The sequence below is a fragment of the Clavelina lepadiformis genome, chromosome 7, assembly GCF_947623445.1.
Source record: "Clavelina lepadiformis chromosome 7, kaClaLepa1.1, whole genome shotgun sequence".
Taxonomy (NCBI): domain Eukaryota; kingdom Metazoa; phylum Chordata; class Ascidiacea; order Aplousobranchia; family Clavelinidae; genus Clavelina; species Clavelina lepadiformis.
The window spans coordinates 949,921-977,252 of NC_135246.1; the positions used below are offsets into that span (position 1 = coordinate 949,921).

At 36.2% G+C, this 27,332-nt stretch overlaps 2 protein-coding genes across 6 annotated transcripts; both read right to left on the reverse strand.

The window, feature by feature from the left end:
• Positions 1 to 2,831: 2,831 nt before the first annotated feature.
• LOC143465951 (uncharacterized) lies at positions 2,832 to 14,178 on the reverse strand. Of its 5 annotated transcripts, XM_076964490.1 has the most exons (16): positions 12,591 to 14,178; positions 12,165 to 12,327; positions 11,930 to 12,028; positions 11,767 to 11,859; positions 11,502 to 11,567; positions 11,189 to 11,272; positions 11,015 to 11,086; positions 10,687 to 10,755; positions 8,560 to 8,733; positions 6,743 to 8,074; positions 6,466 to 6,522; positions 5,410 to 5,499; positions 4,297 to 4,553; positions 3,483 to 3,665; positions 3,351 to 3,411; positions 2,832 to 3,260 (listed from the first exon to the last, which is right to left on the reverse strand). In XM_076964490.1, exons 2-15 carry the CDS (start codon positions 12,310 to 12,312, stop codon positions 3,361 to 3,363), a joined length of 2,775 nt encoding a protein of 924 aa, XP_076820605.1. In that variant the 5' UTR covers positions 12,313 to 12,327; positions 12,591 to 14,178; the 3' UTR covers positions 2,832 to 3,260; positions 3,351 to 3,360. The 5 variants fall into 5 exon arrangements, with proteins under 5 accessions (XP_076820605.1, XP_076820606.1, XP_076820607.1 ...); XM_076964491.1 differs by lacking the exon at positions 12,591 to 14,178 and having other exon boundaries at positions 3,355 to 3,411; positions 12,165 to 12,513; XM_076964492.1 differs by lacking the exon at positions 12,591 to 14,178 and having other exon boundaries at positions 11,015 to 11,073; positions 11,188 to 11,272; positions 12,165 to 12,513.
• A 3,660-nt stretch (positions 14,179 to 17,838) lies between these two features.
• On the reverse strand, positions 17,839 to 24,697 carry LOC143465695 (macoilin-like). The gene is made up of 13 exons (XM_076964122.1): positions 24,510 to 24,697; positions 23,811 to 23,952; positions 23,491 to 23,617; positions 21,787 to 21,916; positions 21,519 to 21,703; positions 21,232 to 21,351; positions 20,741 to 20,997; positions 20,365 to 20,600; positions 19,936 to 20,106; positions 19,666 to 19,851; positions 19,018 to 19,141; positions 18,433 to 18,607; positions 17,839 to 18,325 (listed from the first exon to the last, which is right to left on the reverse strand). Exons 1-13 carry the CDS (start codon positions 24,593 to 24,595, stop codon positions 18,012 to 18,014), a joined length of 2,253 nt encoding a protein of 750 aa, XP_076820237.1. The 5' UTR covers positions 24,596 to 24,697; the 3' UTR covers positions 17,839 to 18,011.
• Positions 24,698 to 27,332: the final 2,635 nt, after the last annotated feature.

Sequence of the window (27,332 nt, forward strand, 5' to 3'; positions counted from 1 at the left end):
TTAGATTTCTATGTTCTTTCCCTGAAAATAATGTGGAACTGCTGCTGCACGTGGCAGGCCTCTTTGAGTTCTGCTTTGGTTTTGGTCAGGTTTGATGGCAGCAATACTTGCGATGTTAGTGGATTTCGGTAGCCTAAAGGTAGGCAGTCGAAACTTTGAAAATAGTGTTGGGTAACGGTACCAGTTTTCGAAATTGTTTGGAAAAATTAATTTGGTACTTTTTGTTTAACGGATCCTGCATTGCAAGTTAAATTTTTGGATCTCATTAAAAGGCTGAAATCGAAAAAAGTATTTTTCAACGATTTTCTGAATTGAAAAATTAAGAGGAATTTTCAACGATAATGCGAGAGTAAAAACTGAAAATAGACTGATAACTTTCAAAAAAAGTTTATAAAATTTTTTTTTCGGCAACATTAAAAAATTATGCTCTTTAAAGGTTTTCGGGTGATATAGTAACAGCCTTTTACCAATCAGCATTTTTAAGCCATTTTCTATACTGGCTGCTGGTTACCAAAATTGGAAAAAAACTAGGCTTAGTACAGTACTTGGCTAGTCGGTTACGCAATTGGCCAGACTAAGTAGTAGGCAGTTTTCGATGTGAAATTGGGTGTATAAAGACGTCTATTTTTGGATTGATGGCGTACACCAGCCTCAATTCTTTGTTTGTTTATTGTAAGTTGGCGTTCAAACAACCAGCTTTTTCTTTGTTTATTAACCTAAAATTAACCTGTTTTAACTAACCATTGACAGCTTTTTTTCGAGGATAATGTTGTTATTTAAATATGATTTATGCAATTATAAGATTGATAACTCGGATGTAAATTTTTTAAGCCCATTTCAATTCATCGAAATGTGCATAACTATGTGTTTAAATGTGGTGCTGCTGACTGCAACCTGAACTTCAGGAAGTATACTTCACTTATGTCTCACTATAAAAGAAAGCATAAGACAAAACCATATCAAAGAACTTTCACTGAGTCTGACATTTCTTGTAATTTGTATAAATGTGCACAGCCTGATTGTACTCAGCAATATCCAAGTAACCAACTGTGCAATATTGTAAAACATGTCAAGTGTCATATTTTGAATGGTGAATTAATTAATTGTCTGTATCACCACTGTCATGCAAAGTAAAGTAAATAAAAGTAATTGTAAATAAAAGGCGGGTAATTGATAGATTTACTTTCAATAAAGTATTGACTTTTGCGTTAATACAGCTACATGTATGTAGAAACGTGTGTATAGGATCTGTAATAAACATACTACCATTACTATCTTAACAGTTTTATGCGTTAATTTACATAACGCATTGTTTTCGGAAAAAACAAATTGCTTTGTGTAAAAGCACTTTACATCTTTTGAATGGAAAAATACATAATTTTGTATGGCGACACTGCTGCCATACATTTAAACGTAAACAAGAAAAAAATTTTTACAGTCTAGTTAAGTTAAGCTGGAGTTGAACCAATTGCTTTTAATTAAACGTGTAAGTGAAGTGAATATTTATTTCTTTACAATCACGTTTCGTATGTGTATAGGTAGCTTAATAGTATGTAGGCAGTATTTGGGAAGTAATCTTCCATTTGTTCTACATGCAAACGATTCTAAACTCTATACTACGTTTAACTAAATCCAACTAATCCCCTTTATACTGCCTACAAACCAAACCAAAATGCATAATTTATTAACCGCCTTATAGGCTATGGGCATGCGGCAGTTAGCAAGTGAAGTGCAGTGGTGTGTAATAAAACAAACGTTTTTCATGTAAAAAATTGCGTTTGTTTATAAACTTTTGTATATCACCGTTAACCCACGCAAATTAACCATTATAATTAACTAGTTGATAACTAATTTGCACTGTGTAGCTTAGACCTAATAGCTTACTGGAAAAACTGAAATTCTTGCTTTTTTAAACAAAGAAACAAAATTTTAACTGACGAACTAAAACAGGAATCCAGTGTTAGTTGTACAAAGATTTCATGACATTAAAGTCGAAAAAATATTTTTATTTTCTAAAAAATTTAAACTTTTGCTTTTGACAAAACTTAGAAAAGCTGCTAATCCTGGCTGGCCTAAACTGAACCAACAAAACCTTGTCATTTCGTCATAAAAAATTTAACTTTATTAGTGCGGAACTACCGCCAGGCTCTAAGTTAGATAGCAATGACCTTGTTGGCGTTTATTCGCTCATAGGTTGGTTTTACAATTTTTGACCTATCCATAAAAAGTCAAACTTGCTGTTGTTAAACGATCTGTAAGTTGATTATACTGTATGTTGGATATAAATGTGTTAAAATCGTGCTCTGCTTCTAAACTCCAGTGGAAATGATTGAAATGGCCTCACCTTTTCCAGTCCTTACCGCACGACCCTCATCTGTTCGTCGATACAAACAGCTTAGGACAGTTTTTCGAACTCTGTAGCGAATTTGTTCAAGTAGGCTTTTATTATGCCTTGCTCTGAAGTATGCTGTTTTTTTTATACAGAGCGAGAGAAGAAACTTATCCCGGAGTGCTATGTTTTATGGTCAAGGGAAAGACTACGTAGTCACATTGGCGTAAAGCCGGCCATGTTTATTAATGAAGACCTTTCTATTTCTAATAGAAGATCAACTAATGTTTGTATTGGAAATTCAATGGCTTGCAATTTGTTATAAATTTTATCGCGTTTCAGTTGGTCTTTCCCCTCTCAAATATAAACAAGTCGGACGATTTAAAACAGAATCTTTAAAACTTACAGAAATATTGTGGCTCATTTGCGCCAACTAGCGTAGTAAATAACTCCCTTTCATGGCCGCTACGCCTACTTTTTACAATTTCACACTACCTAACTTCCATCAACTTTAATGAAAACGGCGCTTAGTACATAGCACAAGATCTGTATAATATGCAGCGTGGATACAATTACAACGAATCCTGTTAATACAAGCACATGACCAATGAATACGCATTAAAAGAAAGCCACGACGAAATTAAGGAAACTGCAATTTCTATGTAATATCACACCACTACAGCATGCACGTACAACAACTAGAGGCAAACTGTGCATGGAAAATAATTTTTAACTTGTAATAATTTTTATAATCACGCAAAAATCATCTAATCGTATAACAAATTCTTTAATTAAATCTGTAAAATTGGTACAAAAACATATCTGAATATATACTAAACTATAATGACGTAACAATGCCCTGGGAGAGATGGTTGAGATTCGAATCCCGGCCAGGTCGTGATTCTTAAAACTGAATCGCGGTCGATCGTCGCTACATTTTGAACAAATATATCGATGTCAGCTTAAGTTTTAACTGAAATAAAATTAAAATAAGAATTCTTGTTTAGAATAACAACTTTACCCACGTGATTTCACTTCTGCGGGCTGAGTATGACGCCATAGCCAAGAACAACCTCCAATGTCTACAAATTAAAAGTTTTACTAAATATTCTGTGTTCAACTACAAACAAACGTGACAAGATATGAACAATACCGAGTCATCCAGCTGGTCTAATATTCCTTGAATTCTAGATTTTTCTTCGTCATTAGGAAATCTAAACCCTCCATTATCATCATAGAAGCATCCCCTCATGTCCAATCTATCTTCAACCTGTGCAAAGAATTCGGGAGGACGAAGCTCCGGAAGTTTATTGTCACTGATGTCCAGCCACTGTAGCTGCAATAAAATGTTTGTAAAATTAAACTACTCCCTATTATAAACTTTTTTATTTCACCATTAACTCACTCAAATTAAACCATTATAATTAACTAGTTGATAACTATTTTGCACTGTGTAGCTTAGACCTAATAGCCTACTAGAAAAACTGAAATTCTTGTTTTTTTAAAGAAAGAAACAAAAGTTTTAATCGACCAACTAAAACAGGAATCGAGTGTTAGTTGTAAAAAGATTTCATGACATTAAAGTCGCAAAAATATTTTTATTTTCTAAAAAAGTTAAACTTTTGATTTTGACAAAACTTAAACAAGCTGCTAATCCTGGCTGGCCTAAACTGAACCAACAAAACTTTGTCATTTCCTCAATAAAGAAATTGATTTTAACGCGCGAGCTAAAACGTGGATTCTACATCCGTTGTAGAATCAAACAGTGACAATTTAGTCGCAAAATAACTTCCCAGTTCAAAAAAATTTAAAGCAAAATATTCTGACTTCGACTGCACAGAGATCACAACAAACCATGCTCGTTTTGAATGACCGGCAAGATACGTTTATGACGTCATAGGGGCAATATAAAAGGGCATTGTGACCGCGCTTTAACAAAACGTTAACAAATAAAATAAAAAGCTAACCTTGGCCGGCATTTGTATAATTGCCGAAATTACTCTTCCCACATCAGCAGGAGCGGAGAAGCATCCGGACAGATAAAGCCCCTTTAAATTATTTTGCTTGGATAATCGTTGACACAAGAGGGCAGTAGTGGTCGTGTTTAGAGGCAGCCAATTCAGGTCAAACACTTCAGGAAATTTAGCTTCAACCTTCGTGTTTAGATCATCATGAGCGCACTCGGCTATGTCAACTAGAAGCGAGATATATCTGCGCTTGTCATCTAAATAAACATATTACTTATATCTGGTTGTAATGAGCCCGGTTATAGGAATTAAATACAAGGCGACCTTGTTCGTATTGGTGGTTAGGTTACAGCTTATAACCGCAATCATTTATGGTAAAAACTGAAATATTAATAAAACCTATTTCAGATGATTTTAAAAAATAAACTAAACTCCATTCAAAAGGAATAGCAGATATTTAGGCTAAAAAGTAAAAAGATTTTTAAACTAGATGCAGTGCGGAATGCAGAGTATAGCCTATGGCAGTTTTCGCTGGGATCATACAGTTTCTGGTGTTCAGAAGCAAAATTCTTCTGGCGTGCCAGGTAGCAGCCGGTGTGCGGCTCACGGTCTAAACCGGTTCGGCAATTTGATAGGCAAGCTGCAGCCTTTTACAATGGAAATATTTTAGAAATAGAAAAAATTAATGTCTCTTTTTGTTTTTATTAGAGACATCGCTTTTCTCCTGGTGTACAATAATGTTTTGGCTAAAAATTCTCGAAAGTGCTCCTATTATACCCTGCAGTCTGGAATACAGCAATAGTCGGGAAATTCACAGCAAGAATACTATCTGACAGTAGCTTATTAGGCCAAGCAAAAGTGAGTTGTTTGACTTGGCAATAAAACAGTTATAAACCGAACAGTTATACCTATTATACCCTGCAGTCTGGAATACAGCAATAGTCGGGAAATTCACAGCAAGAATACTATCTGACAGTAGCTTATTAGGCCAAGCAAAAGTGAGTTGTTTGACTTGGCAATAAAACAGCTCAGCTTCATAAACGCATGGTTGTTGCAAACTATGTACACCATACATACTTCTATCATTTAGCTGCTTATATAACATGGAATTACCTCTGCTCCATTTATTCCAGGTCAATGACGTAAAATAATCCAGATTTGATTCTAGTGCTTCAATCAAAATTCTTTTCTTCTCTTCAATATCTAAGATATGAAAACATAGGTTGCTTTAATGTAGGCCTATGTTATAACACTTTTAAGGTTTAAAAAATAACTACTTGAAGCACAACATATGTGCATGATACCATGTAAGTTTACTGCACAACATCAAAATAAAGGTACTTTACAGGTATAGGCTTGCTTCATCAGTTACTTTGCGGCCAGTTCAAAAATCTATGCCATAGTCAAATCAAGTAATCATAATTATAAATAAATAATAAATCTTTATAATAAATGAATAATAATAAATAAAAAGTAATAATAAAATAAAACAAATAATAATAATAATAGAAATAATATTAAATAATAACATAATGAATCAAATAATTTAGAAACTTTCTTTGCGTATCAACTTGCAGTAAGCAAACAACACAACCGTGATAAAAAACTAATGTTTTAAATACCAGTGACTACTTATAGTGTATAATTAGTAAAATTTGGCACGGAATCTCTGCCCGCCAAACTCAGCAGAATATCTGCATAGGCAAACAACATCTGCTTTGCTGGCCTGAAGGACACCCCTCAGGTGAGCAGCATTTATAAATTTGCCGGTTACAATCAACCAAATCAAAATACAAGCAATTAAATTGAAAAATAACAAACTAAAGCTTAAATTCCAAAGTGCAATAAATGGTGAAAAAGGTGAAAAAGGTTTTCAGTAGTTGAAGAAAATTTCAAACGGTAAAACAGTGGACAAAGGCCGATATTTAGTTTACAGATTGTGACCATAAAACAACATCTTATAAAGTTGCATGGCAAAGTTAGGAACTGTCAACGCCTAGTAGGGAAATTCTCTTCATATCGGTACGTGTTTGTGTATAATGAAATAGTGATAGAAAATTTCATTTCTAAAAACTGGCAACTTCGGCTTACCAAACTTGCCAAAATATGCCGGAATTTACTCAACCGTCCTATACAGTATGCCAGTATAGAACAACTAAAAACATCTACCTGCAGCAGTTTGAGGATCTTCCGTAAGATTTTGAATCCATTCCATATCATCGTCACCTTCAAAATATTGAAAACATTTATGCTAATACAATTTGCTTTTAAAATTTTTAAAAAACTGCGATTAAATTAGTTTGGCAGATGTGAACAATATAAGTTACTGAAAGATGTCTAGAAATAGTCCTTCATAAATAGCGTTTTTAATGCCGATGCCAAAACATAAATTAGATTTGGACAACATTTTGTGACAGTTTGGCGCATTACTTTATTCATCACAAACCTGTTGATGATGCAATGTCAACCAGCATACCACAAGTGAACTGTCTCACCATTGACCACTCATCTCTGAAGAGCTTGTGTTTGACAAAATCTCTGAAATCAGCTACACTCATGCTCTGCAAAACGTGAAATGCGGCAAAGCACTCTTGCACAGTTTGGTGGGAAAAGTGGAGCTTTCTTTGTCCTTTTATTACCTTTGCACTTGCACCCTTCCGGTTATTAAAAACAATAACAATGTCTTGAACAGATTCTACGTCCAAACCTTCTTGTATAAGCTTTCTTTCACTGATGACTACGGTGGACTCTTTGGTGGCATCAAAGGCTACTTTGGCTACACGCTGAACGTTGTCGTTTAGATGAAGCTGTTTAGAACTGTCGCAGTGTTGCAGGTCATTTAAGGCTGTAACATACACCCTGCTTAATGAATTAAGAACTGGCAAGGAATTCTCAGACTTAGACAGGCACGCTCTTGCCACAAACTGGACAATAAGTGGACTGAGGCAAAAGCTGTGTAAATTAGGGGCATCTGTTTCCATTTTGTTCCAGAGGCTGTCATCAACTGCTCCAGTGTAAAAGCGAAATAGCTGCTTGGCATCTTCAGAAGAAAAATCCTGGAGATAGTAAACGGCTTTCGGTCGCAAGGATTTGGGAATGGCTAGCGCGGCGTGTGGCCGAGATGTAACAACAACAAACACATCCTTTAACAAATTTCGATTCCAAATTGATGCAACTAGCTCACATGCAGACATCTTTTGATCAATACCAAACCTTGGAAGCTTTTCAGGCAAGTTCCAGTCCACCTGATCAAGTCCGTCGATCAGCAGCATACACTTACGTTGGTTTTGCAATATCCATTCCCAAGTCAAATTTCTGGTTGCTTCAGATAATTCTGAATAAGGACGGTCAATAAAAAGCTCACGAATGGAAAGTTGACTTTCGTAGTCAATGTCAATGAACCTTGCATTTATGCAAACCGAATGTGGGAATTTATCACTTTGTTTGGACAAACGTTTGTATGACACGGTCTTGCCAGACCCTGGATTCCCAACAATCAAAATAAATCGATGTTTCTCTTTTTCTTCAAGTAGCTGTTGAAATTTAATTTCTTCTGAGTGCTGAAAGTCTTTCTGAAGCTGCTTCATTCTTGTTTTTGAGGGAGTGTATTCTTTTTCCAGGTTCTTCTGCTCGTTATAAATGTCTACCTTCGCTACTCGGGGATATACTACGGGAATCGAAGATGGATTAACATTTCCAAATGACACTTCAAAATGAACATCTTCTTCATCCTCATACTTCCTTTTGTAATCTAAAAAAGTCTTGATGGCTTGTTCACCTGCAATAAACCAGCTGCTCAAAACATTGTGCAACGCACGTTTAAAGCATGAAAACCATATTTTGATCAACTGCTACTAGTAGAAGTTGAAGGTCATGCATAACTCCACTTTTCGTGGTTGGATAAAGGTTTGCTGTGAAATAGCAATAAAATGAAGTTTAAATCCCACAAAACTGCTAATATTAATAAAATTACGCCAAGGCTTGTCTTTAGTTACTGGTTTCGGACATGTCTTTCTACTCACTGTATTTGTTCAGAAATATATTTATTTGCCTGTACATGTAGTCCTATACAATACATGGACAACTCTCAAAAAACGCAATTTAAAAATCTGCAAATATTTCTTTAATCATTATAAATGTTACCACAGCACAGATTTCTTGCTGGAGTCTATAGGCCTTAAAGCAGGCAGGCTGTGTAAGCATAACCTTGTGCAGTATTACTGTAGGTATTTTTTGTGGTAAAACATCAAGTAAAAATTATACCGGTCAACCTTCGTCCCACGTTCGCATAAATACCGGGAGTTAGAGTTGCCGTACTAGAAGTTGATGGTGGGCTGGATGCCATTGGTTGATTATCTGCTGATGTGAGGGTGTGAGGTGTTTCATTGGTAACCGTGCATTCGATGGGTTGCTTTATTTGTGTAGTACCAGGAGTGCCTAAAATAAATTAATAATAAATAAAATACTAAACAAAATTTCTCGAAGTATGTGTGTCTCAAAGTGCTCAAGCGTAAGCAGAACTAAAACTAAGTTTTTTTGGTAAATTTGTTTTAATCAACCCTAGGCTAATATGGTGCTCAATAACAATCATAGACATAGCACCACTGCATAGTTAACAGCATGCACGTTGTAGGCCCCCGAGGCTATGTCGCGTTTTCCCGTTCGTTGATTAATTGTGTCAACACTCAACACCAACTTGGCTCTTCTCTTCAGCCCAAAGGATGAAGCTTTTTTCTCCGGATGCTGCGAACCGCTAATCCTAAGCAACCGCAAGCACTGATGCTGATAACTAGGGCAACCAGTTTTTTGACCTAAAAATTTTAAATTTTGACCTTAAAATTTGCAAATTTTGACCTCATTTTGACCTAAAAAGTTTATATTTTGACCTTATTTTGACCTAAAAAGTTTACATTTTGACCTTATTTTGACCTAAAAAGTTTAAATTTTGACCTCATTTTGAAAAACGCTATACTGATAGTCTCTACACTGTCTACAGCAACTTTCTAATCTAAAGCTGCATTTAAAAATGACAAAATGCTTTTCTAGTGTTGACTTTTTTTTCGTTTCTGCGTATTAAGATTGACAACTTGCAGTTTCAAATGCAATGACGTCACATCGTGACGTCACCAAACGCGCTGAAAAGCCTTCCCTCTCTTTGTGGCTTGGGTTCTAAGTAAAATTTGCGGGACTGGAATTGTTTGCGGTACAAGAAAAGAGAAAAACGGAAGAATAATATTACAAAATGGTTACAAAATTACAAGTTTAATAGATTTTGACCTAAAAAAAAGACCCGTATTTTGACCTAACGTAACATTTTGACTTTATCTGACCTAATAACTTCTATACCACACGTCGTACAAAGCTGAAATTTGTTTTGTGCTTGTTTCATAGCATTCTGAGCAGGTAAAAAAAAATTGACCATATTGACTTTTGGTTGCCCTACTGATAACCAACCAATGAACAGATGCACACTTTAATACTTTCCGCAGATCAAACATCGATCCTCGCTTATCAGTGCTTGTGAGCTAATGACATCAGTTCTACGCACCCAAGCAAAACAATTGAACTTAAGAATCGCCGATAGAAAACGCTTCAGTCTTATTACCAACGATTCCGTCTAAGGCCGCCTGAGACCTGATTGTACAAACATGGACCAGCCTGACTGAAACTTCTGCAGCATCCTAAGACTTGTGGAAAATATCCCACGTGGTCAACTCTCTAACTAGTTGCCTTGTTGAGATTTCGAGTGTGAGGTACTTTAAGCACTTTACTGCTCATTAAAGTCTCCAAGCACTACATCAAATGAATCCACTCTTGAACTGTACTTGGAGAGGTCCGATAACAAGAGGCTTGCGCGGTGATAAATACGTCAGCTTCGTAAACTTCTCACACCTGAGCCACAAACCGTGAAGTTCTATGTCACTAGACTGTCAGCCACATCCCCTTGTCCGTGTTCTCTCTTTCAATGCCACCCAATTGGTAGAAAACGAGATGCACGGGATGACAGACCGCAACTTGGGGCAAAGGAAGTGTCTGACCTGTGGGGAGCAGAACCACCTGACGGCAAAATATGACAAAATATCTGCATAAAAAAATTTGTGTGTCTGTTGTTTTGCCAAAACATCTCTTTCGAGTGCTCTCTAAAAGAGTTTCTTGTTCCTTGATCTACGCCCCTGCCTACCCATAATGGATCTCTTCCACCTCCCCAAGAAAGCTGGGTTCAGACTCGGAAAGTCAACCGTTGACCAGGTCACTCTTATGACCCAGTACATCAAGGAAAGCTTAGACGCTAATAAAAATCCGGCACTCTTAGAATTTAAAACTTAAAATTATTCACTCCATGTTATAACGTCACAGTGACAAATATAATTGCCCAACACCCAAGCAAACCTGTGGCATTTGCAGCTTGGCTTGGGCCTGCAGCTTGTTCAGATAGAACTCGATCAAGATGTGGTTTAACTGGAACAATAACGAAGAACTTCTAGTATGTATTCTTTTATGCGATGTTGTGAAATAAGATGAACCGAGATAGTCATAAACGCTTAAATATCACGCACAAGTGGAGTTGTTAAATAGCCACATTTTTTAAAGTGAAATAATTTGGACATATTTAACATATTTGTTCATTTAACATTCTTTAACACTATAGCGTACATATAATGTATGTTATTGTTATGTGCAGAACATAACGTTGATAAGATATTAAGCAAAAGCAAACCTGGTTCATTTTCAACGTTTTCTCTAAGTTCAGTTTGTTGAGAAGAACTTGATGGTTGGCCGGTAAATGGCGCTAAAGATTAATGATTTTACATTCAGAAAATTTGTATAAAGTACAGCAACGAAATTTTCCCGCAATAAAGACCACGTGAAAGCACACTGCATGACAACTTACAAGTTTTGGCTCCTGCGATTCTGCTTCCCACTCTTTCTGGCAGTTGTATTGAAGGTTGATTGTTACTGGAATCCTGTGGTGGCGCTACAAGTACAACAAACATTAGAATTCTTAAGGGGATGAGATTTTTCTAACAATTGATTGGAATTTTATATCGTTTTTGAACTTCTTCCAAAACTAATTGAAGGTCAGAATAATTGTTAAGGTAATAATTGCCACAAACTTCCTGTCCGCCACATACTAACCGGATAAAGCGGCTTACTTGACACAGTTAATGCAAGCACGCTCTTACTTTCAAATTAAGAGAACTTACATTTCATCTCTAAATTACAAAGAGTGGCTCCCTCAGCAAAGTTAACTGATGTCTGATTTCCTATATCTACAGAAACAATATTAAGCAAAAATAAGATTTAAAACGAGCAATGTACTGTAACAAATCTGTCATAATTTTTAGATACTACCATTGGTCACACATATCTAAGAGCTTCTTCAAACTCACCTTCATCCACAAATAAGGTACAAATGCAAAATATTTTTAACAGTCTTGTGCAAAAACGTGGTTAAAATTATGCAATCACCTTGATGAAAAAATTGAATATCACCAGCAGCCTGATGGATCTCTCTGTTATCATGATGATGAATCTCAGTGGTAATGTTTAGAGTTACTGGGCCTGAAAAGGTACTTACTTTTAATTGCGGTGTCGAAACAAATACAAATGCCATCCATTGTTTGATATTTACCAGCGGCTGTCAGTTTCTCCACTAAATCAACCAATCCTTGCTCAGCTACGCAAACACTCTGGGAAGCTTCAGTGCTTTCCAACCTTTGTAGGCCTTGACCTGAATCAGCAAAATGTTTAACTCAGAAAAATTGAGAAATTTTTAAGTCAAGTTTGCATGAAAACGTTGTTTTATATTGTTTTAAATTTCTTTAAACTTTAAGTTTTAAAATTTTATGAAGCTAAATTCTACTCACCAGGGGAACTTCTTCCTTCATGTAATATAAGATCAAGTGACGTTTCCGGCTGTTCCTCGTCTTGACCAGATGAGGACTCATTACTTGCATCATGTTCTAAAGTTGTTGACTCATCTTGATGCAATATTTTGTCTTCCGGCAACGACATGCTCAGATATTATTGCTAAACATTTTATCTATATTGAGGCGCGTAGATATCAATAACATCAAAGGAACGAAATCGAAAATATTGGAATAAGACCGTCACCGGATAAAATTAGATCAACAAACTATTTAGTTTAATATGGAAATGATACGGAACTTTTTGATTTGATGGAATTACATCGGTCCTTTTCAAGTTATTCCGTTGATGATATTATTCTTATTATTCTTTCCTTGATAGAAAAACGCCTTTTCGTACTAGGGATGGGACAAAAACGTAATTACCTGGGTTCACCGAAGCATAAACTGCACACGCTCACTGAGTTGTCGGTAGCACAGACCGTGAAATACGACCAAGCCGGTAAGAATTTAGTAGACGTTGCCGTTATAACCATACTTTGTTTTGCTCAAGCAAGCAACAGTATTGCGGAAACAGGTTTATGTATGAACGCGCACGCGTGAAGATATCGCCTGAGTTTGTTCATTCAATTGTTCGTATGAACGAGCACGCGTTAAAGGTCTCTTGTTCTCTTCAAGTACAACTTGCGCTGGAGTTTACAGCACAGCTATGCGTTTGGTTAAAACTTAAGTAATCCACAATTTACTGGGTAGGTGTGCGAATAATTGAACTGAAACGTTTGAAACTCAGAGGCTCGTTGTGAATTATGAAATATCCGCCGAATACGAGTATTAGGAATTACCGCAATACCCGGGCGGGTACTCGGTCTCGGATTCGACCCGGTATATCCCTTTTTCGTATTGAGCCTATTAAAGCCAGCTTTATTTTCGACATGAATTGCTTCCAGGAATTTTTATTGAAACAAACTTTAACGATGACCTTATACAGTGACCTAAAGCATTAAACCAAGATTCTACCATTTCTAAACTAAATATGTGCCATCAAGTATTATCAGTTTATGCTCTGCAGCGTTAATGTTAAACCTGTAACATTTATTTGTCGATTTTTGTAAAAGATAAATTACATTTATAAGATTGAATTTCTTACATAGCAATCTACATTTTTGGTTTTCCATTAACATCTGTTACTGTTTTTGTGCGCTGCTTCTACTATTAGAGCGTATTTCTTATGAAAGCGACTTCAACCCTTTCAAAATGATTAGATGCGTGATTGCAGAATCGAAAGTAAACGACCTGATAAATTGGCGGCTTTTAAAATGTTATTAGGGAATTAACACGCGCTTCGTCACTTTACATACAAAGTGGTATCCGTGCTTTTAGTATTTCCTTTCATACTACTGTATATTAAAGCTATTTACAATTTTTGCTGCCTTCTCTTATTTGTACAAACAACCAAAACCCTCGATAAAAATGCTGTGTATGCACTTAATGCACTCGTTGTGCTTTTCCCAATTGTATATTTCCATTAGCAAGGTCCAAGGTATGCATCGCAATTATCAGAGAAGTCTTGCAGTTCGCGCAACATCGGTCTAGTTCAGAGGTGACGAACCTATTTGCTGTCGCGGGCCACTTTGTCAGTTACAGCTGAGGCAGCGGGCCTCACAACTTTTTTTTAATTTTGCGTAATAATTAGCATTCAAGCGCAATCGCTTCATTCCACAGGTTTTTAGCTTTTCCCGCGGCCACAAAAAAGACATCGGTTGTGTGCGGCAATCTACTGAAGAAATACTGCTGCTGCGACTCAATCGCGCTATCAGCTTTTGATATCCCATTGTGCAAAGATTAGAAACAGGTCAAAGAAAGTTGAAGACTGCTGGTCTCACCGGAATGCTTTGCCATGCAAGAGCGGTTGTCAAAGCGATTTGCGGGCCGCATGTTCGTCATCTCTGGTCTAGTTATTCAACTAAAAATGTCTGTACCTGTACGTCATGGTTCCGGTGTGATCTACGTTGAGCATTAGCTTGTATATTTTTTATGTAATTATATTATATCGTTGTTCTATGATATTATTATTATTATTCACTAGAATACAATTTTCGAGATACAAAAGTTAAAGTCGATTTTTACCAGCCTGTTTTCGTTCGCTTATTCTATTGGTGGTGACATAAAAGCATTTTTTTAAAAACGGAGATTCTGTGAAATCTCGCTAAATTTTTATCAAACATATGCAACTTATTTTTAGTCCACGTGTAGTAAAATCCACGTATGGTAAAATCATCAACAGTAGACACCTAACGTAGTAGACCCGTCATCGATTTCACGGAAAGGCAGCATCGCATAATTAAGTAAACATTTACAACCTTCATAAGCCTTAAATTAGCCAAGCTGGTGAATTATTCTCGTGCATTCCAACCGACCATCTGTCATTCCACGGCGTGTTGGGATTCGATAGAATTTGCTTAACAGCAACTTTGACAAATTAATAAACATCTCTTCTCTTTATATTTGACTATTCTGCGAAACGTTTTCTTCATTTGTATGGAAAGTCCTTCAAGGCTTAATAAAGTAAACATGTACTGTCATTATAAGCAGGGTTGCCGTAACGTCCTTATTTCTAAGATTTGTCCTCATTGTGAAGGCCTGTGTCTTAGAAATTATTTTTGTCCGTTTTTCTAAGAAATCTCCTTATTTTCACTTGAGTCCTTATTTTTATCTCATTTTTAGGGCAGAGCTTTCCGTATTGGGCCTTTCGATATGCCTGAGTGCGCCATTTCGAACCGAAGATAGGAACAGCCTTAATGAAAGGACAGTTAACCCTATCCTAACCAGGCTCGCGAGTTTACTAAAAAACTAGGTGTGGCCGACCCTGCACACACATTTTCAATCGTTAATTACTAGAAAACTATATGTCGTAAACTGATCGGATTTTGACAGGTTAGTAGAAAAATCATCTGGCTTCCTGTATACATCATAATTGTAAAACTAAAGAAAGTGAATTTAGTGTAAATTAAGTATTTCTAAAAGTGACACATTTCTAGAAATTCTTCTTGTTACGCCGCGCCCCCGCTGTGCGGAAAACCAGCTGACCACGAGAAGAGAACGAAAGAGAATAGTTAGTCGAGTTATTGGTGCGTAAATGAGTAATACGCTTCAATGCGGAGAGCAGAGCAAAGCAGAGGAAAATTATGAAAATATCGCAATATCTTAAAAATTATAAAATCCAACTTTATCAAACAAACATGGACAGATAGCTGAACATTTTTTAGGAAAAGTCACCAAATTTCAAGTTTCTACAACAAACAATGCAACTGTACGCCACGTTTTGCTATGACAGTGTGCGGGAGAAGCCAAGCCTAGTTAGAATAGGGTTAAGTCGTTGTCAGACAGTCGCTTTCTCCTGCCGCCTTTTGCATTGAATTGACATGTTGCATGAATACATTCCGTTCAGCAACTTCTGTTCCTTTTTAATCTTATCTTGTTTCCTGATTGTCCTTATTTTTAAGTCCGGAGCGATAGCAGACATGATTATAAGCCATTATAGTCATTAGCTTGTTAATTATTCTAATGTATTCGAAAACACCAGAAGTTTTACTTCGGTGGCATGTTTTAAATTTCTGTGGCTAAATTTTATCTGATATTGGTCGAGACTTCTTTGGCCTTAACTTAACAGTTGTAGCAACGCCAAGAAAATTCGTTTGGGGAAGGATTAATCGTTGTCTCAGATGTGTTGTCTTGTTTGTCTCTTCATCCTCGCCACCAGATGGTTAATCACAAGCAGAAAGTAGGTTGCAGGCCTAGCTGCTAACAGCATGTTAAGATCTTTGATAAATAGCTTGTTGGTTATAATTTACGTGTGCTATCTTTGCAAAGTCAATACTATGTAAAAACTATTCAGGCATCGAATCATTTATTTTCGTCGTTGATCGCATGTCGGAAGGTAAAAGTATGGTTCTAACTTCGTTGTACAATGGTCAAACAAGAAATACGTTCACATACAATCTAGAAACTGGGAAAAGCCCTGATGGTTTAAAACGTTTAAATTACAGCGGTGATACAACGATGGCTGGCACGGCAACTAAACCCAGATGTATGTTCACAAACAGCAAAAGCGGCAATTAAAAAACTAGACAACTTTCACAGCTGTTCTGAAGACGACAGCAACAACAAAGTTGTTGTTCAGCTTTGATGTAACAAACGCTCGAGGTTGCCATCTAGTGTATTTTACTTCAATGGGAGAATGACGTCCGAAGAGAAACACCGATGCTTAACCCTATTCTAACTATAGGCTTGGCTTCTCCCGCACACAGTCACAGCAAAACGTGGCGTAAAGTTGCATTGAAAGCTAACTTTATTGACATATCAAATAAGAAGGCTGGCTGATTACATTGTAAGATAACCAGATGGCCGAAGGTCTAAAAAACTCCATTTTAGCTACTTTCATGCTAACTTTTAGCCTAAATCTGCACGAGACCTGGGACATTGAAGCGCGTCTACTGCTAGGGTAATTCCCAGGCTTGAAAACAACACCAACCAAGCTACATTCTGATTGGTCTAAATAGGTTTTTTAAAGCCCTACGTAGGACGTACAACAAATTCATAAAGATCTTAGTTTTAGGGGTTTGACGCCTCCTGAAGACGAAAGCAACAACAAAGTTGTTGTTCAGCTTTGATGTAACAAATACTCGAGGTTGCCATCTAGTGTATTTTAATTCAATGGGAGAATGACGCACGAAGAGAAACACCGATGCTTAAGACATGTACTGAGGATAGATCGATCAATGTGGAGATAAAAACGAGACACCAGGAACTGACAATGCTGGGGTGAGAGAAAGTTTTGGTGAAGCGAAGTGGAAAATATTCGCACTGATGCTAGTCTGAAAATATTTGGGAAAAAGTTCTCAAAATTTAGAGGATCCATCAATGAAAGTTTCACAGAGAAAATAGGCAAAAATAGATAAAAAATAAAATTATTTGCTGTTTTGTTTGAGTTGAACACACCTGATAGTAGGCTCAGTAAACCAGCCATAGTAGTACAATGTAAACAGAAACAATGGAAATAGTAGGTATGTAACATCATTGTGGTTTTAAGTTAATAAAATTGCAGGAAAATAACCTATTGACGAGATCAGTGACAGAGACTTTAGAGCCAGACCACTTCAAATTAAAAATTTTCCTCAAAAGCGATTGTTTTAGACGGGGATAAAAGTGATATATATTTCAACGCGCTTTGCTAAAACTAAGCAATTCTGATGTCATTAAAAAAACTTTTCGGGAAATATAAATAATTGCCAACGAGCAGCAGAAGAGATGATTTATGCGAGATAACTAGACAAGTTTTCTGTGCGTAGTTTAAAAGCGAAGCATTGTGCAAGCCCAAATACCTTCGTTTCTTAAAGTGGAAACGTTTTGAAATGTAGACAGAACACCAAAGAGAATTGAGGAACACCACTTTACAGTTTTGCCGGATGCCACCACACCAGTTGGACAGCTGTATGCTTTTAAAATTAACTCCAAGTTTCAGAAAAAAGATTTGGAAAGAAAATTAAATTATCAAATCAGGAAACTGTCCAATTTTCTCAGCTGTATAAAAATGAAATTGACCGACATGTAAAAATGAGAGGGAAAAACGAATTAAAAGCAGCACATAACACAAACAAGTTGTCTTACTCGGAAGCGGGGCACAATTTCTTTTATTGAACAAAATCTTTTCAATGTGAAACTTCTAGCCGGGTAGTAAAGAAAAGTAAAGGTTTTAAACTGAATATTTAACTTAATGCGTAAAACTTTCGATAAAATACAAGACCTTAGTGCACAGCAGCCCGAAACACATTTACTCAGAACACGAATCTACACCCCCGAAGTGTTTGGGGTGTACATGGCAGCATTCGGGTCAAGATGGACAGGCTGTAGGTGGTTCATCATCGCCTGTTGGTCCATTCCTGCCGGTCCCTGGACAACCGGTGGCCGGGGTGGACGAGGGACAGAACAAAAGGCGTTGGCGTACTCCTGGGTGGGGCTTATCTGGACCATGGGCTTCTCCAAAAAGTTGGTCGAGTAATGTGGCGTGGGTGAACGAAGCCGCTGCTCGGGTAGTATCGACAGAATATCGGACATCCTCGCTTTCAAGTCAGCAATCTCGGCATCGCGCTTGTATATTATACCTAAGACGAGACAATAAGTGGGATGAGATGATAACGTAGTCACTGCAAAGGTGATAAATCATAATTTCAGCCAACACGCTTTAACACGCTAACAGTGTCCGGCCTACCGTGCGCTAACTCTAGCTGCCGCTTCACATCTCCCAAGGCTGAGAAGAGATCCAACTTCAGACGCGTTTCGGCACTGAGCGATTTCTCCAGCAGCGCATTCTTCTCCTGCATCGCTTCCAAAGCTGACATCAGCGTCTCTGACTCCTTGATCGACTTATCCTGGACCTGCAGTTGCTAGAAAAATTGAAACAGTTCACTGTAAAAGAAGTCATGGTAGTAAGCCAAAGTTAAATGGTCTACAGCAACATTACTACAGTCATTAAACACTAAATGTTGTTGACAGCATCAGCAATTACAGATTTTACCCAAATAAGATTTGTAAAAAGACACAAGTGCTGGCTATGATCCAACGTTTAAGTATTGACAATTTACAGAACAACAGCTAATTTACAGAAAACCCCAGGCACAAAAGTCATCTTAAACATTAAAACAAAATAATGATGTTGATATAACAAATCAAATTTCACTTCAAACACAAAACTTAAAAATAATAAACAGCTTTTAATAAAATATTCATCACTAGAGAACACAACTTTTTACACAAAAGATATAAAAGTCTTAGGGTCAAGAATTTCTAAACTCACCAGAACTTCCTTCTTGAGTCCGTTGCATTCTTCCTCCTTCTGCCTCAGGTTAATTTGCATCAATTCCATCTCAACCTGCAAGTTCTTCTTTGCTTTTATCAGGACATCGGCTGCTTCCTTCTCGCTGAGTAAATACAGGTTGTAAAATTAATTAATAAGTACCGGTATTTGATCAAGTTAGGGGTTTAGGTAAGCTTATATTCAGCCCAAATTTGCTTGTATTCTTCTTATCACCACAGATGTATAACTACCTAATAGTGGTGTTATAATACTTGGCTACAATTAAACAAATGACCAGTGCTAATGCATTCCAATGATGTACATATATAAAATGTTCACAAAAAGCTTATTGAAATGATGGGCCTAATGCAAGTTTCTGAAAGCTTAATGCAAGTTTCAAATAGGTTTTTCAAGATCATAAAGTTTATCAAAAGTTGTAATATCTAGAAACCCTTGTTATTTCAACTTGTATGTGATTAATACTGAAAGCTATTTTTATTTACATATTAAATAAGAAGGCTGGCGGGCTATATTGTAAGATAACAAGATGGCCGAAGACAAACAGACTAAAACATCAGTTCATTAAACTATGGATCGTGAAGTTAGTATAGGATAGTTTAAACTCGACAAAACAAACCAAAGACTCACCGACATCTTTGAGCAACAGCAGCTGCTGCTCTGCTGGCATTTTCCTCCTCCTCTTTTCTTCGGCGTTTCTCTTCGAAAAGCATCTTCTCCGCGAATTCCCGGTTATCTACTTCGGTCTTCAAACGCTTTTCCATGGACTGAATAATCTGTTTGTCTTTTTGCTTGCAAGTAACAAGTGTTTGCAGTCTGCCAACGTGAAAAACAAAAGTGCCAATATCTGATGGTGATTTTCAAACAACAGGTAGGAGTGTCGTCAGTAATTATCCTTACCGCATTTGTAGTGATTCATTCTCTTTTTTCAGGTGTGCCAACTCACTTTTTGCCAAACGTTCCATGTTCATCCAGTGATCAATCTGACTTTTTAAATCAGATTCACTTTTACGAGCTGTTGTAAGTTCGGCTCGTAGTTTGGCGATGGTCATTTCAAGTTTTTCGATAACGCTGCAAATATTAACTGAACTATAAAGATCACTCCAACCATATATGATAGATTTCCATTGTGATTGCAGAAAATGTATATTGTAAGAAGTCTCTATTCTTGTCGGCAATCTATTTTTTCATGACTGGCCGATTTTATAATAGTTTGTTACCATCACACAAAAGTCCTGACAACCTTAAATCCAATCAGATGTTTCAATAAACGGATGTTTAATTAAAAAGAAATACAAATAAAAAGTCCAAGCATGTTCAGTCACTTACCTTGGTGTTGATATGAGTTCGACTTTGGACTCTCCAATTTTATCGGACAAAACATGACCGTTTGTTAAAATATTTGACAATGAAGGAGATGACGCTGAGAAATTGTTTATTGCGGCAGCATTTTTATGCTTTTCAGACTCACTAGTGATAGATGACACGCTTGAACGGGTCACAGAAACTTGTTTCCCAGATTTCGGGGAATTGTTTCCACTGCTACTTCTAGACCCTTTTAAATGCTGAAAATAATCAATTTTTAACAATCCAAGTTTCAGCAATAACTGTTTCATACGCTCACACACACAAAAAAATTTTCATTTTAAACTGCTCTCAAAAATAAACAACATTATAGTTCTCCTTTTTAAAGCTGCAAATTTACCTGACCGGTTGCAGACAAAGGTGAGTCACCGGAATTTGCGTTGAGTTTTTTACTCTGTGACGTTGATCTTCTTTTTAGCTCCATATCCGGTGAAGCATTCCCACTTGGGTTAACTTGAAAGCTTTCTTGAATGCTTTTAACAGGCGTGTGGGAGTTAGTGTTCTGTTTACGCTGATTTGAAGTTGCACTTGCACCTCCGGAATTATTGTTGTTAGGAGAATGTTTAGGCAGTGAGTTCACAGTGGACAACTCTGCAACTAAACATGTATCCCAGTCAGTTTTACGCAAAAAGAAGTAAAAACAATTAAGATAAATCAAAAACATGGAGGCTATTTCACCAACAGACTGCATAGTTGGAAATGAAAAGATAGGAAATGGTACATTTAAAGACAAGCTTGAGGATAGATTAAGATAGATAATAGTTAAATGTGATGGAGTAACAACTTGACGTTTAACTTCTGCCAATGAAATAGATGAAATCACGAACTTACTCTGTAGGGAGTTGTCTTGAGCAGAAGTGGAACTGGATTTCTGATATTTTTCGTGCGATTTCTTGTTTGAAGAGTGATTCGACACGGCTCCATTAGAAAGACTCGTACTTGAAACTTCTTCTGTTTAAATTAAACATACAACTGTAGATATAACCAATAAAGAGTTACAAGACATTTAACAAAAGGAAAAGGAGACGTAAAATTGTGTTTTTACTTCATTGTTCTGTTTCAGTTTCTGAAATATTTTGATGGCAACACCCTCTGCATATTTATATAAAACTACAAACCTGAACGTCTTTCTTTTTCAGTGACTGCTAATGTATGATTGTGATGTTTGCGAGGTAAAGCATATTTTAATAATTCGTAATAAAAGTTGTTTTCGTTTTGGACTTGACGCTGCGTTCGAATCCTCAAACGGTATATTACATAACTCTTGATTCCGATCCCCAGAGTAACAACGGGATGACCGATGCTGAAATAGTTAATTTACATTTTCAAATTGCAGCTTTCACTATTACAAGTTGTGACACCACTGACGTATGCATTAAAACTCACCAATGTGCAGCGAACGGTTGACATAAATCAATATGCAACTGACTGCTCTTCAAATCTCGAAGCCTCACTGTCGTTTCGATGTACATGATGAATAACCATAATGAGACTGTTGGAAAACAAATGCCTCGATCTGCGAATAAAAAATTAGACAACAAATAAACAAAAACTAAATTATTACATATGCAGTGGGAGCGTGGCTGATGAGGCCAACAAAGTTACTACAACAAAGATATAAGAAGTTTGTTCCAGAACTGTTGGTAAGTATATCCATGAATATCTGGTGAGCAATTTATAAAAAAATACAATATTATGTTGTCTGCGTGTTTAGTAGAAATCAACAGATGTGGTTTTTCAGGGTCTATATCGATTATGTTATTTAGTACACGAAGAAGCCGACAACCGATGTTTGAAGCCGATATTAATTTGTAGCAACAGAAAAATATTGACGTCAAAATTTTGAACAATACAAACTCTAACACTTCAATTACTTTTATACACTTATTAAACAGCTTGTGCTCCAAAAGCATGTGACACGAACAAAATCTTACACCATCAACACATAACAGTAAAAGAAAATAATCTGCAAGTTAAACAGCTGTGCATGAAAGATTTTCGCTGCTGGTTGGCTGTCTATTGGCACTGTGTATATCTGAGACAACGCTGGAGACAGAGAAGCACCGTTTCTGGAGCAAGCCAAGTTACCCGATTTTGAAGTGAGGGATTACAAAAAGGCTGATGCCGACAAGCGCCGAAAGGAGAAATAACAGCATCCTAATTCAGTGACTTGCTAAATTCTAGCAATCTGTTCATAAATGTGTGATTTCTTGACTTTCACTTGTACAAAGAGAGAATGTATTTTGATATAAAAATGTTACTGGTAGTGGCATCTCATATAGTTAGTCATTAGTACGCTTCGTAGCACTTTCAATACCTTCCTACCCCTAGCCTTGCCCAGGCAAGTCCCCAAATTGTTAATTACCTAAATTCTACCGGCAAACTTCTCCATCTTAGTTATATTGTTAGTTTTTTATTTTTTTGTTCAACTTCAAACTGTCTTAGTCTATTTGGTTGCTTTAAATTTTGCTGCATTCTTCTGCTTCACTTTATCCTTATGTTTACTTAGTCCCACGCTCTTACCTTTAAACTATGACATTATCAACTCGTCCTAATCTTTCCTACAACAAACATGTCGCGTTTTAGCGTATTACTGTGCTAACTGAGCGTGTTGTTCGATTAGCAAAGTACACCTTCCAAAAAAAAAAAAACAATTTACTACGGATAATACTCTACAACTTGTTTTTTGACAAGTTTGTATATATAATATATACTATGAGCACTACCGAGCAGTCTTAATGTGACCTGCAATATTGGCGTAGAAATGAGAAATTATGAGGAATTGTGCTCAATGATAAAATGATAATGAAAACCAGGCTTTTAGTAATAACAAAAATACTGACATCACGACAAGAGCTGAAGTCTATAAAGAGCCTATAGCTAAGTCTCAAAGAGCAAATGTGCAATACAGCCTGTATATAATTATATATAGGATATAGGCCATGTACAGTATATATATATATATAGAAAGCTTTTGATTTACTTCATTATAGCAGTCGCGTGGTGCAAAACTCACAAAAAAGAATGTTATTTATTTGTAGTGCATCAACAGACCTAACAACCTACAGAAAAAATGTGGTGAAAATGTACCTGTGTGCCAGACGTAGTGGATCCACACATAAGTGCTAGCCATGAAAAACAGCCACTGAATGGGAATAAATAATAGACAGATGGTATCGGACGTGATGGCAATGCAAACAAAAAATACTGAGTATACCTGAAATATATTCAGGATATCTGGTTTAAAACTGAGAAGTTGACAAAACCTGGGTTTAGTTTTGCTAAAAATGTAATAGTAATATCCAATAACGTTACAGTAAGTAAAATGTTGTTTTCAGCTAAAACTCATGTGCAGTGTACACAAAATAGTCACAAACTCTTGAAGAAATGCTAAAGTATTCAAAGCTCACCAGTCCTTGATATTTGAAAGTTTCGTAGACGCTCTGCAAAAGTAACCACAGCGGCCAAATGTACTCAAATCGAAATTCAAGAATAAAATCGGCAAGCAAAATAAAAAGCCACACGACGATGAACTTCAAGTAAACGAATGAACTGCAGAGAAAAAATTAAATTTCGTCACATTGATGAGGGCGGAAATGCAAAAACTATTTTTACAATAACAAGGCTGTTTGACCATCACCAGTCACATAACATGTTGCATATAAACACATAAACCTTCAGTCATGGATTTTACCACGTGCCGGGATAAACATGCAGCTTTTGATTTCCTTTACAGCAATACATACGCACCTACACTCTATTACTATATTTGTCCACATCATTTGCAATGCATTTTGCAAAATGATACCACATAGTAAATATTTTTTAAAATGAAACACCATAGATATATATGCTTAGTACTTCTGGGGACTGTGAAAGATATTTTTCTTCACTTCGTTAAGCACGAAGATGGCTAAGAATCCTACTCATATCAATGATGAATGGTTATGTACACATTAGTCTCATTCATTTATTATATAATTCATATTCTGCTTCATGAACAGTCCCCAAACGTGTAAAGTTATGTGTAAACTTCTCATAGATGAAATTAATACGGCCAGATTAGAAAATATTATAAAAAGTGTCATAGGAAATAGTCTGTATCATACCTTCCATACACGCTGTCTGTAAATTTTGAACTTCTTTTGGTGGGTCGTCGGGGGGGTTTCCCAACGTCGACATTTCTTCTTTTCATGGCGAATATAAACACAGCTTTGCTTACACACTTTCAACCACTAAGAATTATTGATACTTTATTTAGACCTGAATATTGGTGCACTTTTATCAACAAGGTAAAGAATTAGAATAGGAACACTTTATTTATGGCTATGAAAAAGCTTTCTAAAAATCAATTTGACAAATTTGAAAGTTACAGCTTCATCTAAAACAAGCTATACTTTAAGCTATTTAAACATACTTTAACTTAACTTAAATAAAAAACTTTAACTTAACTATACTTTAAGCTGTTATGGCTTTAAAAGAACAGTAAAAGTTTGAACTAATAGTTCTCCTTACAAGATGTCTATTGCTAGTTGCAACAAGCATTGCTCATACTACAATTGCCTACATGTTACACTAAGTACCTTTCTAGAACCCTTCAAAATTTCCTAATTTCATTAAAGATTTTTCACCTAGAACAGAAGGTGAATGGAATTTGTGAAGTGACGCAGTACCTACACCTACACCTACACCTTGCTTACAGCTTACTAATCTTGCTTTAAATCCATTCTAATAAGAAATCAGCTTAGAATGCATTCAAATAGAAATATACGGCAATAAAAATAAATTTTGGCAGCTCCGATATTTAGAAAAGAATTGAAAGCGGGCGAAAGTGAGAGGACAAAAAGCACCTAAACTGTTTAAAAAGTGATAGTATAAATATCGTGCAGCGCAAACGTTTCTACAATGGGCCTTGCAAAAGCACACAGTTTAACAGGAAGTAGGTGGTACTTGAGCCGTTTCTGTTTGTGATTGCATACCATGAAATAGCATCAAAATGAACTAATCGCAGCCAACACTGTGATAGTTGTTTGCAGCAATATCGTTCTTTACATTTAACAAACAAATCTGGTGACATTCAGATATAAAAATACAATTTACTAAAGCTTGCTGCTTTACATGAGCACATGCTATAAATAAAACAAAATCATCATATCTAATTACTGGTAGGAACCAATACGAATCAACGTGTCAAGAGTTTAAAGCAAAATGTATACATTTTAAAGCATTGCAACGTATTGCAACTTAAGTTGCTTTCAGTTTGAATCAAAAATGCATCAAGGGAAATAATGGCAAGTCTCTCCAAACCATGTACTTTCGTATCAGTGTTTATTCATTTTCCAATAATTATGTGGACTTAATGTACCATGGCTGATGGCGTCATGTGCAAATCATAAACCTTAAACAATGTTTTGATAATCACTAAACAGTGTAAATTTACATAAAGTATTTGTGTATCATTTATTCACATAGCTGTATGCCTGTTTTACACAAAAATCAAATATATGTATCATAACTTCATTGTATTGCTAATTACTAAAGAAACTTTTGATCAAATATTTGCATGCTTGTTCCTATTTACCAGTGTAAACACCTCAAAATGAACGAGTGTTCTATATACCAGTGCGTTAAGGGGGTGTAGATCTTTTGACAGAAATTGAAAAATCTGGGATCTTATGCATAAATACAAACTTTACACATACATGCAAACTTTAAAAATTAATCTTGAAACTCAAAATTATCAACAAAATTCAATTCTCACATTAGTTAGTGGAATTATCGCAGTCTGTAGACTGCTAGTATTTCACCGGAAAAAAATTGTGCACTCAAATTTTATAACATAGTTATCTAAACCTAACCTAACTCTACCTTCTAATCTAAATCCAATAAAACCTTAAATACCCAAATCAACTTTTTGCATCGTCTTTCTCCTAACCTAACTGCCCATCTTTAACCATGAGCATGATAAACTCGCAGTGAAATAGTCACTATTTCTAATTATGCTTGAGACTCCTTTTAATACTTTTAGTCGGTATCGTGGCTGATCTAGATCTAGTGGTTAACTAGCACCATTGCCAACAATGTATGTTCCACTCACAAATATTACATATGGTCTTTCAAAAATACTATGCCGAAAATGTGTGCCAAGCATAGTCACATAATAAACACTCTCTCTTTTGTAAATCCACATGGTAACACTTTATAGCCTTTATATTTTAATAACATGTGAGCACCATTCACACACAGCATGCCTTTCAAACACCCTACATACACAGTTAATACATACACCCTATACACACCTTACAGTTAATAGCAACAACAACACAACAAAGCATATATGCGTATGTGTTATTTCAATCAAGTTAGCATCGAACAAAATACAGTTAATAGCAAAAAATTACATAGCCAGGTGTTCCTTTCTATTATTATGCATCGATGTCTGGCTCTTTATTGCTTCATACTAATTCTCTACAAAAGGTTGTTCTTCGTCGACTAACTGAATCAGTGACATCATTAATGATATTGTGATATCATATCTAAGTACTTAAAACTCAACCTAGTATAGTATATTCTCATTGAAGTGATCATGTATGTGTGTAAGTATGATGTACTCGGATTCAACAAGTCATTTAATTATAAATTATTCTTCACTTCTAGCAGTCGTTCTTATTCTCATTTCTTTCCCGATACAAAAACAAGTGTATCTTTGACCATCTTACTATGTGTTATTTAGGCAGAAATGAAAAAGCTTATATAATATCACATCAATTAAATATAAAATAAATAATAGGCCACAAATTGCAGTGCGCACAGGCTGTTTCCTTGCACACCTGCATACAGAAAATTTTGCTTCTGCACCCACAAGATCTCGGTGAAAGTCTCACAAGATCTCGGCGAAAGCAAACTCTGCAACCTAATGTGCTACTAAGCTG

Bases quoted from the DNA above. Each gene is read 5' to 3' on its own strand.
- LOC143465951 (XM_076964490.1), bottom strand. From the start codon at position 12,312: ATGTCGTTGCCGGAAGACAAAATATTGCATCAAGATGAGTCAACAACT. The intron at 11,087-11,188 runs GTAAGTTGTCAT...ATTAATCTTTAG, and splicing joins AATCGCAGGAGCCAAAACTT to CGCCATTTACCGGCCAACCA. The intron at 8,075-8,559 runs GTATAATTTTTA...GGTTTATTGCAG, and splicing joins CGTGGGACGAAGGTTGACCG to GTGAACAAGCCATCAAGACT.
- LOC143465695 (XM_076964122.1), bottom strand. From the start codon at position 24,595: ATGAAAAGAAGAAATGTCGACGTTGGGAAACCCCCCCGACGACCCACC. The intron at 23,618-23,810 runs GTGAGCTTTGAA...AATATATTTCAG, and splicing joins CTTTCAAATATCAAGGACTG to GTATACTCAGTATTTTTTGT. The intron at 18,608-19,017 runs GTGAGTTTAGAA...CAATTTTTCTAG, and splicing joins GACTCAAGAAGGAAGTTCTG to CAACTGCAGGTCCAGGATAA.